A 16,425-nucleotide genomic window follows, 5' to 3' on the forward strand; every position below is an offset into this window, starting at 1 on the left:
TAACTATGGAAAGTACAACCCACCGGCAGAGTTTTAAATAGTTTCCCAGGAACAAATGATTAGTAGGCAATTACTGGAAGATATATTTAAAATGTGTGGGTGATGAGTATTTGGAGTAGGTAAAAGAATAATTATAATCCTAATCCAATATCTATGCACTATTGTTGTTTTAATGCAAAACAAAGAATTAACACACTTTATACATAATACTACAATCCCCACTTAGCACCGCCAGATTTTCTATATAAAGGTTGTTAAAATATTTCCGTTTGCATTAATTTATTTGCTTCTAAATCCCTGTCTCATTCTTAAATAATATTCTCATTCCTTAGTGGTTCTAGCTGGATCCCTATCCATCCATCTGCCAGTCGCGGCGAATAACTCCTACAAAATGACTATCCTTGCCTTGAGGCAGTTAAATATATATTAGAGAATCATAAGCATGAAACCATGTGCCCATATAAACAGCCTGTACCTTAGCAGTAGGTAGGCTAGTGTTAAGATAAATGACATAGAGGTTGCCAAGGGACCTGCTAAAAACAAACCAATAGATGCCTGTCATATCAAATTCACAACTTGGTAATAATATCCGATAGTGTAGAGGTGGCCAAAATTACCTTTACAAATTTCATTGAGAGTCAGAAAGATGCAAAAGCCTACAACGTGATTAAATAAAGATGACTCTTTTAAAATCCTGTGTTTTAGCGGAAAAGAGATATTAAGCATCTCCAGTAAACAAATCCTATGGGCTTTGTCCTGTTTTACTTTTAGTTTTATGTCTCAAACACTGAAGCTCAAAGACAAGAGCCTTAATCATTGTAGTTTACCAGATGTAGCAGGTTGACTATAAAATATTCCATTGATTTAAACATATTTAAAATCTGCTAAGGGTGTTGCTTCCCATGAACAGATACCTAGATTCTGATATCCCATGCTTCTCTGTGCCCAGCAGGGATCGTATCCACCTACCCAATCCCTGATAGGTGATAGATGTGCACCATTTCTAGGATAGACTATTTAGATTGAATGAGATGTACTGAATTAGTGAAAGACAAATTCTAATTTACTAATAATGTTAAGGACAAAGGGGTCAAGGAAGGATGAAGGGCAATTTATTTGTAACTTAAATTCCCTCAGAAGGAAATGACCCCCATCTGGTGGATTCATAAACTGCAGAACCAATTAATGTTTCTTTTAAATATGTACATCTAGGAGTGTCTGGGTGGCTTAGTTGGTTAAGCGCCCAACTTTGGCTTACATCATGATCTCACAGTTCATGAGTTCAGACCCCTTGTCAGGCTCATGCTGACAACTCAGAGCCTGGAGCCTGCTTCCAAGTTTGTGTCTACCTCTCTCTCTGCCTTTACCCCCACACTTCAAAATAAATAAAAGATTTAAAAAACCAAAACAACATATAAATCTAAAATATGAAATATTTTATCATATATACATGTATTTATATGATATATTGCCTACTTTTAAAAATTTGAGTATTTAAGATTTTTTACATTTTTATTTTGTCTTATAAAAACTTGTAAACTATTGCAATGACCCAGTTTCATCCATGTCCCTGAGATGTATGACAGGTTCTAGGTTCTTAGTATCTTATTTGGTAATTAAATGGTTGTTTTTCCTTCTATGTATCTTCAGTCTCTTGGAAGGCCAATATTCCAAGGCAATTCAGAAGAGATAAAGGAAATAATCATCAGTAGGACTGATCATTCTGTTTATAAAAATCTCTTTAAGGACACTCTTTCTAATCAGCTTCTCCTTGGCCCTTGGACTAAAAGAAACTATCTGAGTTCCCCCAGAGGAGATAATCATTCTTATATACTGCCCGGAAGGAAGACTGCAAGACTGAAGCACCCTAGTGTAAAATCAGTGGCAGAAATAGGGGGAAAACGTTCTCTGTTCTCTGTTTCTTCTCACAGGTATTAATCAGGTAGACTAGCATCAGTAGATACTTCACCAGGCTCTATCATGGCTGACCTCTGCATCCTTTGCGCTAACATTACCCTGAAAACTTTTGACACTGTTAATCCTAAACCTGGGCTCATTTTAGGTCATAGAGTCTATTACATCCATCAAGGCTAACATATTGCATTCAGTTAGGTGAAAAAATATTTCTTCTTAGAAACAATACATAGCTGCTTATAGGTTCTCCCATATCTGATTTTGTATCATTATTATTTTCATAATACTAGTATGCCTGCGGCATTAAATATACAGTGATATAAATGTCTATTTACTATTTTATGTCCCAAGTTAGACCATATATTCCTTGGAGCAAATTCATCATTGTAAGTAAATTAATGACTCCTGACCTATATTATTAATAGAAGAAAAAATATATATATATATATCAGATGATTTTAAAATAAAAGACAAAAAACCCTAAAAAGATGATGAGAAAGTATTGATGTGGACCCAAAACTAAAAAAAATAAATGGTATAAACAACAACAACAACAAAAGATTATTATTTTGGGCACCTGGATGGTTCAGTTGATTAACCATCAGACTCTTGATTTTGGCTCAGGTCATGATCTCAATGTTTAGAGAGTTCAAGCCCCACATTGTGCTCTGCAGGCTGACCTCTCAGAGGTTGCTTGGGATTCTCTCTCTCTCTCTCTCTCTCTCTCCCTCCTCTTCCTTCTCCTCCTCCTTCCCTGTTCATGCTCTCTCTCAAAATAAATAAACTTAAGAAAAAAGATTATAATTTAAAAAAGCAGATCAAAACATAAAAATATATCAAAGTAAATGAACACAAAGCAAATATATGAAATGGTAATAGCATCAAAATAGAAAAAAAATAAGTTAAACAATAAAAATAAGATTCAAAAGTTTGTATAAAATATCTTAAGAAGATTCAAAGGAAATATTGTTAAACTGAAAACTTAAAATTTATCAGATTGTAAGATAAAATACCAAGTTTAAAACCACCAAGGTGAAAGTAAGATGATGATAGATAAAAATAAATAATAAAACATAAATTGTTTAAATGCAAAACAGAACTCTATTTTATAAAGTCAAAAAATTAGTAATACATATTTTTAAGATGGCTAATGCAGACTGAAGAGAAGAAGAGAGAAGTTACTAGAGGCTAAGAATGGGAGTCCCCAAAAAGACAGTATTTGTTTGCCTTTGGGAAATGTGGTTTTGTTCCTAGTTAATATCGTATTTATAGCTGTGAAAAATTACAGTGGATTCAGACTTGGGCTTTCATGATTTTTGTTTTTAATGTTGTGAAGACAAACTTCATAGTCTGTTGATAAATGGAAAGAGATTGACTTAAATCTATCCATGTTTGTTTTAAAGAATGGGGGGAAAGTGCTTGTTTGAAATGGCATGGCTCTCATAATATTCGAAATCTTATTTATATATGTATGTATATATATATATTTTTTTTTTTTTTTCCCAACAGCCACTGGACTATGAGAAAAAGAAGTCATATACTCTCACCATAGAAGGAGCAAATACACACCTTGATTTTCGCTTTTCTCACTTGGGTCCTTTCAAAGATGCTACCATGCTGAAGATCATTGTTGGGGATGTAGATGAACCACCACTGTTTTCCATGCCTTCTTACGTCATGGAAGTCTATGAAAATGCCAAGATTGGGACTGTTGTTGGCACAGTTTTGGCACAAGATCCCGACACTGCTAATAGCTTAGTAAGGTATGGTATGTTTTAATCTTTAGACACATAAAGATTTTTATTGCCTCTTGCAGTAATGTTAAATGAATAAAATAAAATGTGAAATATTTTATTTCCATTCTATTTTTGATTAAGATAATTAAATTATAATTAATTGATTCTTTGAGTAGTGTATCAGATGGCTTTCTGTCAAATTTAGAATGCATGTAGCTAATCAGTTTGAGTTCAGTTAACCCTTGAACAACATGGCCTTGAACTGCAGAGGTCCACTTGTCCGTGGATTTTTTTTAAATAATAATACTGCAAATGTATTTTCTCTTCCTTATGATTTTCCTTTTTTGTTTGTTTTTTAGTTTATTTATTTATTTTGAGGGGGGACGGGCCACAAGAGGGAGAGACAGAATCCTAAGCATCTGACAGTGTAGAGCCCAATATGGAGCTTGAACTCATGAACTGTGAGGTCATGACCTGAGTCAAGATCAAGAGTTGGACGCTTGGGGCACCTGGGTGGCTCAGTCGGTTGAGCGTCCAACTTCCACTCAGGTCATGATCTCATGGTTTGTGGGTTCGAGCCCTATGTCGGGCTTTGTGCTGACAGCCAGCTCAGAGCCTGGAGCCTGTTTCAGATTCTGTGTCTCTCTCTCTCTCTCTGACCCTCCCCTGATCACACTGTCTCCCAATCTCTCTCTCTCTCTCTTTCTCTCTCTCTCTCTCTCTCTCTCAGAAATAAATAAAAAACATTAAGAATAATTTTTAAAAAGAGTTGGATGCTTAACCAACAGCCACTCAGGTGTCCCATTCCTTGTGATTTTCATAATAATAATTTCTTTTCCCTAGTTACTTTACTGTAAGAATGCAGTATCTAATACATATAATATATGAAATATGCATTAATTGACTATGTTATTGATAAGGTTTTCAGTCAACAGTAGGCTTAGTAATTACGTTTTTGGGGAGTCAAAAGTTATATGTGGATTTTCAACTGTGTGTGGGTGGAAGAGGTCAACGTCTCTAAATCCTGCATTTGTCAAGGGTCACTTGTATATTGTTCACCAAACAGATTACATTTTCCATTTAACTTGATGGATGTGAGCATAATTGAATAGAAAAGCTATGTAGTATTGAACTACAAGCTAGAGAATCTTGTGTCTTGAGTGATGGTAAATACAGCTACAGGACAAAGCAAGGATTTGGGACTAATACTCATCTCTGACTCCTGGTTCTGTCACAAGAGTTGTGGGTGTATAGGAAATGTTCTACCCTTATCTGTAAAACAAGAAAATTAACATCTATATGTTGGAATTATTGTAAGAATGCATGAAGCAATGTGCATGAAATGCTAAACAGTCACACCTAACAGTCACTCAAAAACTGCTAATTTGTCTAAGGCAGCATAGAGTACTACTTAGAGAAGTACTTCTATTTTTATTAATGTTTGAATTAGAGAGAGAGGGGGGGAGAGAGAGAGAGAGAATGTGTGTGTGTTTGTGTGTGTGTGTGTGTGTCCCCAAGCAGGGGAGGGGCAGAGAGAAAGGGAGACAGAATCTAAAGCAAGCTCCAGGCTCTGAGCTGTCAGTACAGAGCCTGACACAGGGCTTAAATCCATGGACCGCAAGATCATGCATGACCTGAGTCAAAGTCAGACATTCAACTGACTGAGTCACCTAGGTGCCCTGAGAAGTACTTACTTCCTGAAGACAGATGGACCAGGGTGAGAATTCTGGCATCTTGATTTACTAGCTATGTGATCTTCTAGTCATTGAACCTTGCTGAGTCTCAAATATATGAGCAAAGAATAATAATGTTGTATAAATATGTGATAGAATTAAGTGAAATTGATATAAAATACTTAGCACAGTCAGGAAGACCTCACTAAATATTTTTTTATTGTAGGATGTCATGGAGTAGTGATCATTAAAGCTTTTCTTACACGATCAAGAAAATATTTTTTCTTTTTTCTTTTCTTTCTTACCACAAGTGTGATAAATGCAAGAGGTTATATACAAGTAACATCAAGTACCTCTTATTTATACCTTGGATAATCCTAAAAACCTAGAGAGCTTGATATCTTTAACAAATCTGTCTACTTTCTCCCATCAAGTCCTTATTCTCAGACTCTTTATTTATTATCTTTTTGAACAAAAGCTATGATGGTAAGTGTTCTCCTTGATATGTATGTATTGCTTATAAAGGGTTTCAATTTCCTTTTACATAAGCATTATTACTTCAGTTTAAAAAGAAATGCCCACAGCACCGAAGCACGGAAAGAAACAATTTTCTGTGCACTAATTTATATATTTAACACTCCTCTTCCCTCTGTGAGTACAGAAATAATACCTTGTCCATAGATAGCCCCTCTGTCACACTGACAGCAAGAGCTGGGCATTGCTTGAAGTTGCAGGATAGGCAAAGTATATAAAATAATATGCATAAACCTAATTATAGTCATTATTATCTAACAGATGAAAATATAAGTCAAATTCTTTTGTTGTCAAATGAGAGGGAAGCTCACTCTGCCTTGTCATTCCATAGAATCCCATATTCCAAAAACGTTTTTGGACACTTAAATAATAAGTAAAATTATTATAAGTATTAAAATGTTTTTGGACACTTAAATAATAAGTAAAATTATTATAATTATTAAAAACTTATAGCATTATAAAAGATATTTATAAATGTGGCCATCCTTTACCAATAGAAGACAACACACTTTGAGAATGACATATTTCATGCTCTTAGTTTAATGTGAAAATATTTGGTAAACAAATGGTAAAAGTTTCTTATGAAAATTAGATATTAATGCTGTATTCTGTAATTTACATTTACACGATAATCAAATTGTCAAAATGTTATGAGGAGTAGAATGTATGTTCAAAAAGGTAGACAAAAGGGAGGAGAAAATTGAGGTCAGAGACAAACTTCTCTCAGTGCTGTTCTTCATGTCCCAAGGTACACACACACAAAACCACTCATCCAATATAGAACAGTGGTTCACATCCAAGGACAATGCACACACACACACACATCAGGTGGTATTTGGCAACATCTCAAGACCTGCTTGGATGTCACAGCTGGGGGATGAATACTATCATCTGTCAGTAGAGGTCAGAGACGCTGTTGGAACATCCTACAATTCACAAGGGGGTCCCCACCAGAGAGGAGTTGCTGTTTCAAAATATAAATAATTATGAAGATGTGCAACCCTGACATAGAGTAAGCCAAACTGGCTTGCGCATTGGTAAAACTGTAGAGCTAATTGGGATGCCTGGGTGGTTCAGTTGGTTAAGCATCCAACTTCTGCTCAGGTCATGATTTTGCAGTTTATGGGTTTGAGCCCCACTTTGGGCTCTCTGCTGACAGCTCAGAGCCTGTAGCCTGCTTTGGATTCTGTGTCTCCCTCTCTCTCTCTGCCCCTAATCTGCTCACACTCTGTTTCTCTCTTTTTCTCTCAAAAAATAAGTAAATGTTTTTCTTTTTTAATGGAGGACTAAAGAGGCACCTGGGTGTTTTAGTCAATTAAGTGTCCAACTTTGGCTCAGGTAATGATCTTGTAGTTCGTGAGTTCAAGCCCTGCGTCAGGCTCTATGCTGACAGCTGAGAGTCAGGAGCTGCTTTGGATTCTGTGTCTCCTTCTCTCTCTGCCCCTCCTTGGCCCTTGCTCTGTCTCTGTCTCTCTGTCTCTCTCAAAAAAGAATAAATGTTAAAAAATTTTTAAAGTGGCACCTGGGTGGCTCAGTCAGTTAAGTGTCCAACTTTGGCTCAGGTCATGATCTCAAGTCTTGTGGGTTTGAGCCCCACGTTGGCCTAAGTGCTGGCTGCTCAAAGCCTGCAACCTGCTTCAGATTCTGTCTCCCTCTCTCTCAGCCCCTCCCCCACTTGTGCTCTCTCTGTCTCTAAAAATAAATAAATAAACATTAAAACAAATTTTTAATTAAAAAAATTAAAATGTTGGGCTAATTATACTAATGGAAAGAAATTCTGAAAAGATTTCTTTCAGGACTCCAAACCAGTATGTATGCTTTACATACATGCATAGTCATGTGGATGTTTCAACATGTACATTTTATTAAAAATATATTATGTACATATAATTAATTGCACCATGATATTATTGATTGCCTCAGTAATTGCACCATATTATTAGAAGCTTTTAATTGAACACTTGGTATGTTAGATATATTCTCCCACTCTCTGGGATGCACAGGTGATTGGTATATTGTTTCCAAATACTAATATTGAGATGTAGAAATCCATTAACATATGCATTATTCTTTTTGCTTTGTTTTGGTTAGAAAACTAAAATGTATCCTCCCAAAGCTGCCTTAAAATAATTCCACTCATAGCTGCTGTTTGGGGGCATAATTTACATAGTATTTATTCTTTATTTTAATAAAAATGTGTCATTCACATGGGCCTCTAGGTATAAACAGTGAATAAAAAACAGAAAACATTAACAAACACAAAAGCAAGCCACACTTCCACCTTTCTGAGGGACCAAATGTTTGTATTAATTAAGGAAACGTACTTTGAAAAGATGTATCTTGCAATGTGCCCTGTAGTGCAATTAATTCCAAGTTTATAGAATTGATAATGAAAGGAAGTGTGAGTCTTATAGGCATTTGTGAAAACTTTCTGACTTGTTTTTGTGTTTCAGTTTTCTAAACTATTAGTAAGATTCTTTAGATTTCTAAGAGCATACCATGTATAGCTTTTGTCTCTGTTAACTCAAAACAAGAATGTGCAATTTGCAGCAATATTTACTATCACCTTTTAAAAAAAATCAGGACCAGGCTATTTACTAGCAACAGAAACACCCTTGATTTAAATAGACTATATTCATTCCACAGTGTATTACAAATGGAATTTGGGAATTTCCTGAATAGCTACTGAGAGATGAATAATCCTATGTTGGACATGAAAAGTGAGAGAGCTTTCTAGAAATGTGACCTTATATCATGTGACCTTTTAATGGCACATTAAAATAGTGACTGTTCTTTGCTTGCTATCTGTGGGCCAGGGGCTTTATAAGCATGCTAAACACCTGTGAAAGAACCCTAAAGTATCTGTTATTCATCCCATTATACAGATGAAGAATTGAGGGCTCAGAAAGTGGAGTACTTTGGCTAAGTTTACATAGTGATAACATGGGAGACTCCAAATTTAGATCCAGCTTTACTTGACACCCAAAACCTTGTTTTCTTTTTTAAACCAATAGTATGCTGCCTCCCATATATTTCAACTTACTACTAATAACAACAACAAAAAAAACTGCATTTACAGAAGTTACACGTCATAAAGTAGATGATTACATGCTTAGAAAGCCCATTGATTGAATTCCAGTACCTGCCATCCAGGATTTGTGTGGATGCATTTCGTACACTAGGAAAAAGAATACTGAAGACAGTAAAGTCTCATTTTAACTCTTAGTATCTCAGAAGCAAAACTGTTTTAAATTTTAGAATTTCTTCATATTGTAAAGTCTAAGATATATACTCCTTGATCTAATGCAACAATAAGAAAATTACTAAAGTTCTCAATATTTCTCATAGAATAAAGAGCTTTAGTATAAATTTATATAAGTATAGTCCCCCATATTACTTCTTTTCCACCTTGATTCATAATCTGATTTTATCTATACATTGCATTATTGTTAAAATTTTTAATGTTTTCTTCGTATAATAACCATAAAGAACCAAAAGGAAATATTAAGTATTTTGCATAATTATGTCAAATGCTCACCATGGCAGTACTTAGGAACAACAGCCTATTTATATGCTAACATAAGAAATAAAATAACATTTTTATCAGATTTGAAAATATTGCTCAATTAAAAAAATCTTTCTAAAATATCTTTAAAAAGTAATAGTTGCAGAGAATTAGAAGTGTTTGATCAGTTTGTGTTGAGTTTAGTTCTAGCCTTAGTGAACAAACGCTTCCTATATATTCAGTGCATCCTTATACTGGTGCATTTTTCTTATGCATTTCTAAATTTTCACATAGTTTGTGTTGAGATAGGAGGTAGGAATACTGCCTTAATTTGGAATTCCATAACAGCGAAAAGTAAGAGATATTTCAAAATAATGACAAAGTCAATTTGCAAAGTTGAAAAGTAGAGTAGAAAAATATTTAAGGAGGTTTGCATGTAGGATTCATACTCATGGAAAGAAGATGAAAAATAACCAGAAAAGTGTTTCAAATATATTCATATAAAAATATCATCTGATATACAGTGAGTTTTTATTCTACAGGCAAAATTTATTTATAAAAGTTTAGCTTATTAGAAGTCAAAAATACCTTAATTGGAGTCTTAATAGCAAGCCTTAATCCACCCTCATCAATACCTTTATATTCTTCTAATACAGGGACAACTCATTAAGGACATTTCATGCAGACATGGCAGAGATAGAGAAAGGAGGCTCGCACTTAAAATCCGAAGTCTTTGTGCATGACTCGTGTTTTGTAATTGTACCACCTTATATTTAGTTGGTACATTTACACTAATCACTTGACCATAAAATCTCATGTGAATATGAAATTTGAGAATGTAAAGGGATCTAAAGATGACTGACAGAACCCTGTTCTTATATAGATGCAAATATCTGTAGATTAAGAAGGTTGAGTGACTCACACAGCTAACTAATCATAGAGACTGGATGAGAATGTGGTCCCTTTGACCATGCTTCAATAAAGATACAGAAGACTCCTGCAGATTTTTCTAGTTGGGGGCTCACATTTATCTAACAGCTTAGTTTGTGGTGGTAATGACCCCAAATCACAGCCGTGACACCAGAAGAATAACTTATTTTCTGTGGGAGGTGGAGGGAGGGCGGCATATGTAACTCATTTAGCCCTGGGTTGAATACTTAAGCCCTGGCTTAGTGACACTCTGCTAGTTTACTGACTGGAAACAAAACACCCAAATAGAAATTTTTCAAAGAAATAATAAATGCTTCTCATGGTTCCATAGCATTCCAGAATTCAGGATTATTGGAATTTCTGATATCTCAGTTACATAGAAGCGTGAATAACAGAGGGAAACATATTTGTGCAGAGATTTTAATTCTTTATATATTTTTATTTCATTGGATCAAGGTTTTGGTTCAGGAAGTTAAAAAGTATTCTAAAGTGTCTGTGTGCTCTATGCACTCCCCATTTTATTGAGCACAAATCACACTATCAAGTGGCAAATGGTCCTTGTAATTTTTTTATTTATTATTTATTTATTTATTTATTTATTTATTTATTTATTTCAGAGAGATTATTTTCTGGATGCATGGATTGTGGAGTAAATCACATCTCCAGAGTAGGCTAAGGGAATATTAAATCTTCTACTGAATCTAAGCTATACTGCAGGTGTGTGACTTTTGGTTAAAGATGAATCCACATTGCTATAATATCCCACAGGGAGTATATTGATTAAACTTTATCTCATCTATTGATCATAGTAAAACTTACAAAAGCTGCTGTTGGAGAGGCAAAAATCTCAAATACATTTGTTTTAACTCTCATACTCTGTATCTAGAAGTATCTAAAATATGGCAACTGGAAAGTTCTCCTAAACTTTAGGCCAACTGATATTTCTCTGAGTAAATCACTGTAAAAATAGATTTCCATTACGTAAATTTTAAATTAATTTCTTATAGTGAAATGGACAGACTATAATGAAAGTAATAGGTGCCTCTGAGGAGTAGAATTTTATTCTTGAAATGAAAAATAACTTTCCAATGCACTTTAACATGACTAATAATTATCTTGAGTCTATGCCCATATAGTTAAAGGGGAATGGAGTGTCAGATGATGAACTGGGTAATTTGTTTAAAGTTGCTTCTGTTAAGAGAAACGCTTGAATCAAGGGAATCATTACTGAGATTCACTGCTATTGCCATAACTTGTCTGCAGATTTGTTGGTCCATAAATTCTAATTTGAATAATGAACTTTCCTCATATTTAAATATAATGCATTTTATCTTTACTTATTTCATCAATACATTTTTGTAGAAATATGAAATGATGCATATGTTGTATGACAGGAAAGAAGGTGGTTGTAGGAATAAATGTTATAACCCAGAATTGTACACTATGATGGCAACCTTACAAGAAAATCTCCTATGCTATATGGGCCCATTTACATGCCAATGGGAAATTAGTTAAGGTTTGCATAGGGAACTGGTCTTGTTAGAGGGTCCTTAAGGACTACTGACCAAAATCTGAGCTGGCATAAGATTAAACTGTACTTGCTCTAGTCTATAGCCAGGAGATTACCAGTTCCTCACAGATAGCATCTTATTGATCATTGATCATTAAATTTCCCAAATAGCATTTAATATTAGATATCATCTTGATGATAATTTCACTCAGGATGCAGTGAACATTTAGTGGTGATAGGGATATAATGGTGTGTCATAATCATCATAATAGAGTAATCCTTGTATCTCTTCAACATTTCCTCCCTCCTACTACCCCTTTGGCCACATATGCCTGTGAATTTGTCCCAGGAATTAACTAGATGTACAATGGAGTTTCACTGTATTACATTTTAAAATAAAATGCAGACCTAGGAGTTCAGTGAAATGCTGTGGGAATTATAAGGGAATCTGTCCCTTTTTCAGTATTTAGGTATCTCTCGATCACAGAGGAAAGTAAGCTAAGCTCTCACTCTTAAAAAAAAAAAAAAAAAGGAAGTTTGTTTCCTGAATGATTCTAACAAACTTCAAATATATATATGAAGAATATTAGGAATCTATAAAAATGTCTCTATATGAAAACATACTGGTCTAGATAAGTAAAATATGATGACTTATTGGCCTGATGATTTCTACCAAAATGTATATAAAAGAAGTAAAGGCTACTATGGAATGCCTTAGTTAATTTCACATTATGTATTAACAGGTTCTTCTTTATATTGTTGAATAATTGTTTAGTTTATTCGTTCACTTATGAGGCAAAGTCATACACTTATGCTTCATTGGGTGAAAGAAAAAGAGCTTTACTCTCATACAGTTTTCAAATAAAATGACTCATATGCCCTGAGTAAGGAATGACAAATAATTTAATTTCTTTTTTTTCTTTTTTTTTTAAATATTTTTTATTTATTTCTAGGAGAGAGAGAGAGAGGGAGACACAGACTGAAACAGGCTCCAGGCTCTGAGCTGGCAGTCCGCACAGAGCCTGACGTGGGGCCCGAACCCACGAACCGCGAGATCATGACCTAAGCGAAAGTTGGACGCTTAACCAACTAAGCCACCCAGACGCCCCGACAAATAATTTAATTTCTGATAGATTTTTTAGAAACAGTAGTTCATGCTATTTATATGGAGATACTTATTCATTCAGTAATAATCCTTATTCAGATCCCACTGTACTTACATCACTTTGCAAGAAAAACAGAACAGATTCTGAACAAACAAAAAACAGCCCTTACTGCTTGTGAACCTTCTCATCAGAATAGACTCAAGGTTTCCAAGAAAAAAAAAAAAACTCCCTAAAAGACATTAAAACAACTGATATTTCTCTGTTGGAGCCTATCATTTGAGGCTCAAACATAAAATAGTTTCAAATATTACCTCATATAATCCTCGCAATAAAATTTTGATGTAGATCATATCTGCATTTTGCTTACAGAGAAAGCTCAGAGAGCTGATACATTGATTAAGCCACAGAGCTAATAAGAGGCTTAGCTTGACGAACACTATTTACTTGGTTTCCAAATCTGTGTTAATTTCCTTACTGCTTAACACCATTTTCACACATATGCTAGATCTATTTTAGAATCAAATTTCCAAAGACTTCATCTTTGCATTCTGAATAAACCAAGCCCAATATCTACAGCTTTTACACAGAGTAAAAGAATATAGATGTTTTCAAAGGGTCTGAAGAGGTCATTACCTCTAAGGTATATGAAAATTGGGAACTTTGTTCTTGGGAAAAGCCCCTACAACATTCTTTTTTATCTGTGTATCTTCAAGAGCCTATCTATGCATTTAGCCTTTGAAAATGCACTGTGAGTTGAACTTTCCCCACCAAACACCTCTAGTCATCTCTGCTACAAAGAAAGTAGTTACATTTTCTCATGGGCATAGTTGAAGATATGATTAAATCATATAAATAAAACATATTTATATTTTATTTTAAAGTACGCTCTTATTACTCAAGTGTAACACAATGCATAAAGGCAGTAATATTGATAGGAGCATTAATGTATGGATGAAGGAAAGAACTTCTTTCTCTATCGTATCAAAAGCTACAGCAGGAAGCTTCTCTCTCTTTTTCTCTTGATAGTCCAGTAGTCAATACCAGAAGAACAGTGCTCTGAAAAAGGCCACCCAGTTTTGCAACCAGATTTAACATATCTCACTGTGTCTGTCTCTCTCTTAGTTTTAAATTTTCTGCTTTCTAGATGATCCATAATGGACCTCTCTCTAATGCTTACCCTTCAATACTAATCAATTTTCGGGGCACCTGGGTGGCTCAGTGGGTTAAGGGTCTGACTTCGGCTCAGGTCATGATCTCATGGTTTGTGGGTTTGAGCCCCGTGTTGGGCTCTGTGCTGACAGCTAGCTCAGAGCCTGGAGCCTGTTTCGGATTCTGTGTCTTCCTCTCTCTCTGACCCTCCTCTCTCTCTCTCTCTCTCTCTTTCTCTCCCTCTCTCTCTTTCTCTCTGTCTCTCAGAAATAAATAAAAACATTTAAAAAAAGACTGATCAAAACCATGTCTGAAGCCTTGTATTGTTTTGAATTTTACTATTCTCTCTGAATATCAAGCGTGTTAGTTTGCAAATACTTTCGTTTCCTTTTCTTGTCTGTTTGCTTAACTAAATCATATCTAAGTAATTCCCAGGTATTGTTGTAGCCTCTCTTTAAATATCCCTCGTTCCTTTCTTGTACTCCTTCAAAGAAATATGTTTGAATGAATAAAGCCTTAAATATTGTCTACTTTTTTTAAGGGAGCATACAAATATTACTAAAATGGACTTATATTGTATTTTAATCCTTTGCCTTCACTAGCTCCTTGATGTTGGATAAAATTCTACATCACTCCATACCTCAGTTTCTTCCTCTGTAGAAAAGGGCTATTAATAGTACCTGTCTCATGTGGTTATTTTCAGTTTGTAGTGAGCTAATATTGAGAAAACACTTAAAGCACAATATGGTACACTGTGAGAACTACATGAAGGTGACCTTTCTTTACCTTTTTAAAGATAACTTTTGTAAATAACTCATATACGTGTATTTCCTTCAAGTCTTACATATATTATCCTTGTATAGTCTTATGTAGAAAAAGTAGAATTTGAAGAATAGTATATTTAAAAATCTTGCCAAGTTACATATACTCTTGCCTCAGTTTATACTGGTTCATTTTTTATACCAATGGACTAGAATATTAAAAAAATAGTCAAAATCAGTTTTAGTGCACCATGACCCAATTCTTTGGGAAAGCCCAATGAAATCACCCTTTCCCACTGTTCTTTAGTATCTGGATTTCGTGACTTTTCTCTGAACCAGTTTTGCTTTATACCTATTCTTCCTGTTTAAATGCCTTCATTACATTGAACTGTCTTCAATTAACATATAGTTATTGTTAAAAAAAAAAATCAACGCAAAATGCTCTATTCCTTGCTTTGTTAACACAGGTTACAAGGGTTATATTCTGGCTCTTCTAACGTTCTTTACATTAAAGGCAGTTGCTTAGAATGCTCTCTAGTTTTGATCTGCATGATGCTATTAATCTTCTATAATGTGTGTGCATGTGTTTCCACAGGTTGTTACAAGATTTCACACCTTAGCACTACGTTCTACATACTCTTTTAACACATTACGCTTATTAAAGGCATGAAGTTGTATTTCAGTGACATTATACTCTATTCCAGAAACTATGATGAATTTTGAAATAGTTCCACTACCACAATCATCTATCCTATGTATTTACCAAACTTCTGAGATTTCCTTCATGTTAAAACAGAAGAAGAGTCTCTGTTACTTTTGATGGAAATCCCTGCATTTGTTCTCTGGAACCCAATACTGCTCACCTTCTCATAAATTATACATTTTTTAGATATTTCACTCTTTCAAAAGGCTCATTACCTTCAGCAAAGACAATGCTTAATATCCCCAAGAAAAGGGAAAATATGTTGAGTCATTTCTCTGATGGTATATAGCACTACTTTCTCTGGTCTCTGTTCTCAGGTAAAGATCTCCAGTAAAATATTGTGACTCCTGGGCTTTGTATATTCACATTCAATAGAGTCTTGAGTCCACTATTAAAAAAAAAAAAAAAAAAACACTTTATATTTTATAGAAACTATTCTTTTTTCAAGTTAACTAATGATGCCCATCTTCCAAAATCCAATCAACCCTTACGAACTTCACTCAGCCTTTTAATAGAATTCACTATAATTGTTCACTTAGAAATACCTACCTTTCTTGGCTTCTGTGCAATCCGATTCCCACTTTCTTCCCTTAGACTCTTCCTCTCTTTGCGCCTGCTCACGGACAGATGCTGGGCTGCTTTCGGCTCAGAAGTTTGGGTGTTGTAGAGCTCAATATTTCACTTTTCTCCTACAGTTCTCTCCCTGATGAAATTATACTCTTCCCATTACCTTAAATTTAGGCTGATATATCTCAAATGGATATTTATTGTTCAGAAAACTCGATCTCCACACTCATATCCAATATCTGGTTTTTATTCCACATGTTTATCTAATTGACTTCTAAGGCATAACATATCAAAATCATTGATTTCTCCCAAATTATTTTTCTCCCAAAGGGAGTTA

At 34.7% G+C, this 16,425-nt stretch overlaps 1 protein-coding gene across 6 annotated transcripts in view; it reads left to right on the forward strand.

The window, feature by feature from the left end:
• Positions 1-16,425, forward strand: part of LOC144238239 (cadherin-18) — a 595,479-nt gene that overhangs the window by 512,378 nt on the left and 66,676 nt on the right. For all 6 annotated transcript variants that reach the window (XM_077772003.1, XM_077772030.1, XM_077772038.1 and 3 more), the window contains one exon: positions 3,424-3,677. In XM_077772003.1, the coding sequence (XP_077628129.1) occupies positions 3,424-3,677 (254 nt within the window). The remainder of the gene's footprint in view (positions 1-3,423; positions 3,678-16,425) is intronic.

Source organism: Crocuta crocuta, unplaced genomic scaffold (genome assembly GCF_008692635.1).
Source record: "Crocuta crocuta isolate KB4526 unplaced genomic scaffold, BGI_CrCroc_1.0 scaffold51, whole genome shotgun sequence".
Taxonomy (NCBI): domain Eukaryota; kingdom Metazoa; phylum Chordata; class Mammalia; order Carnivora; family Hyaenidae; genus Crocuta; species Crocuta crocuta.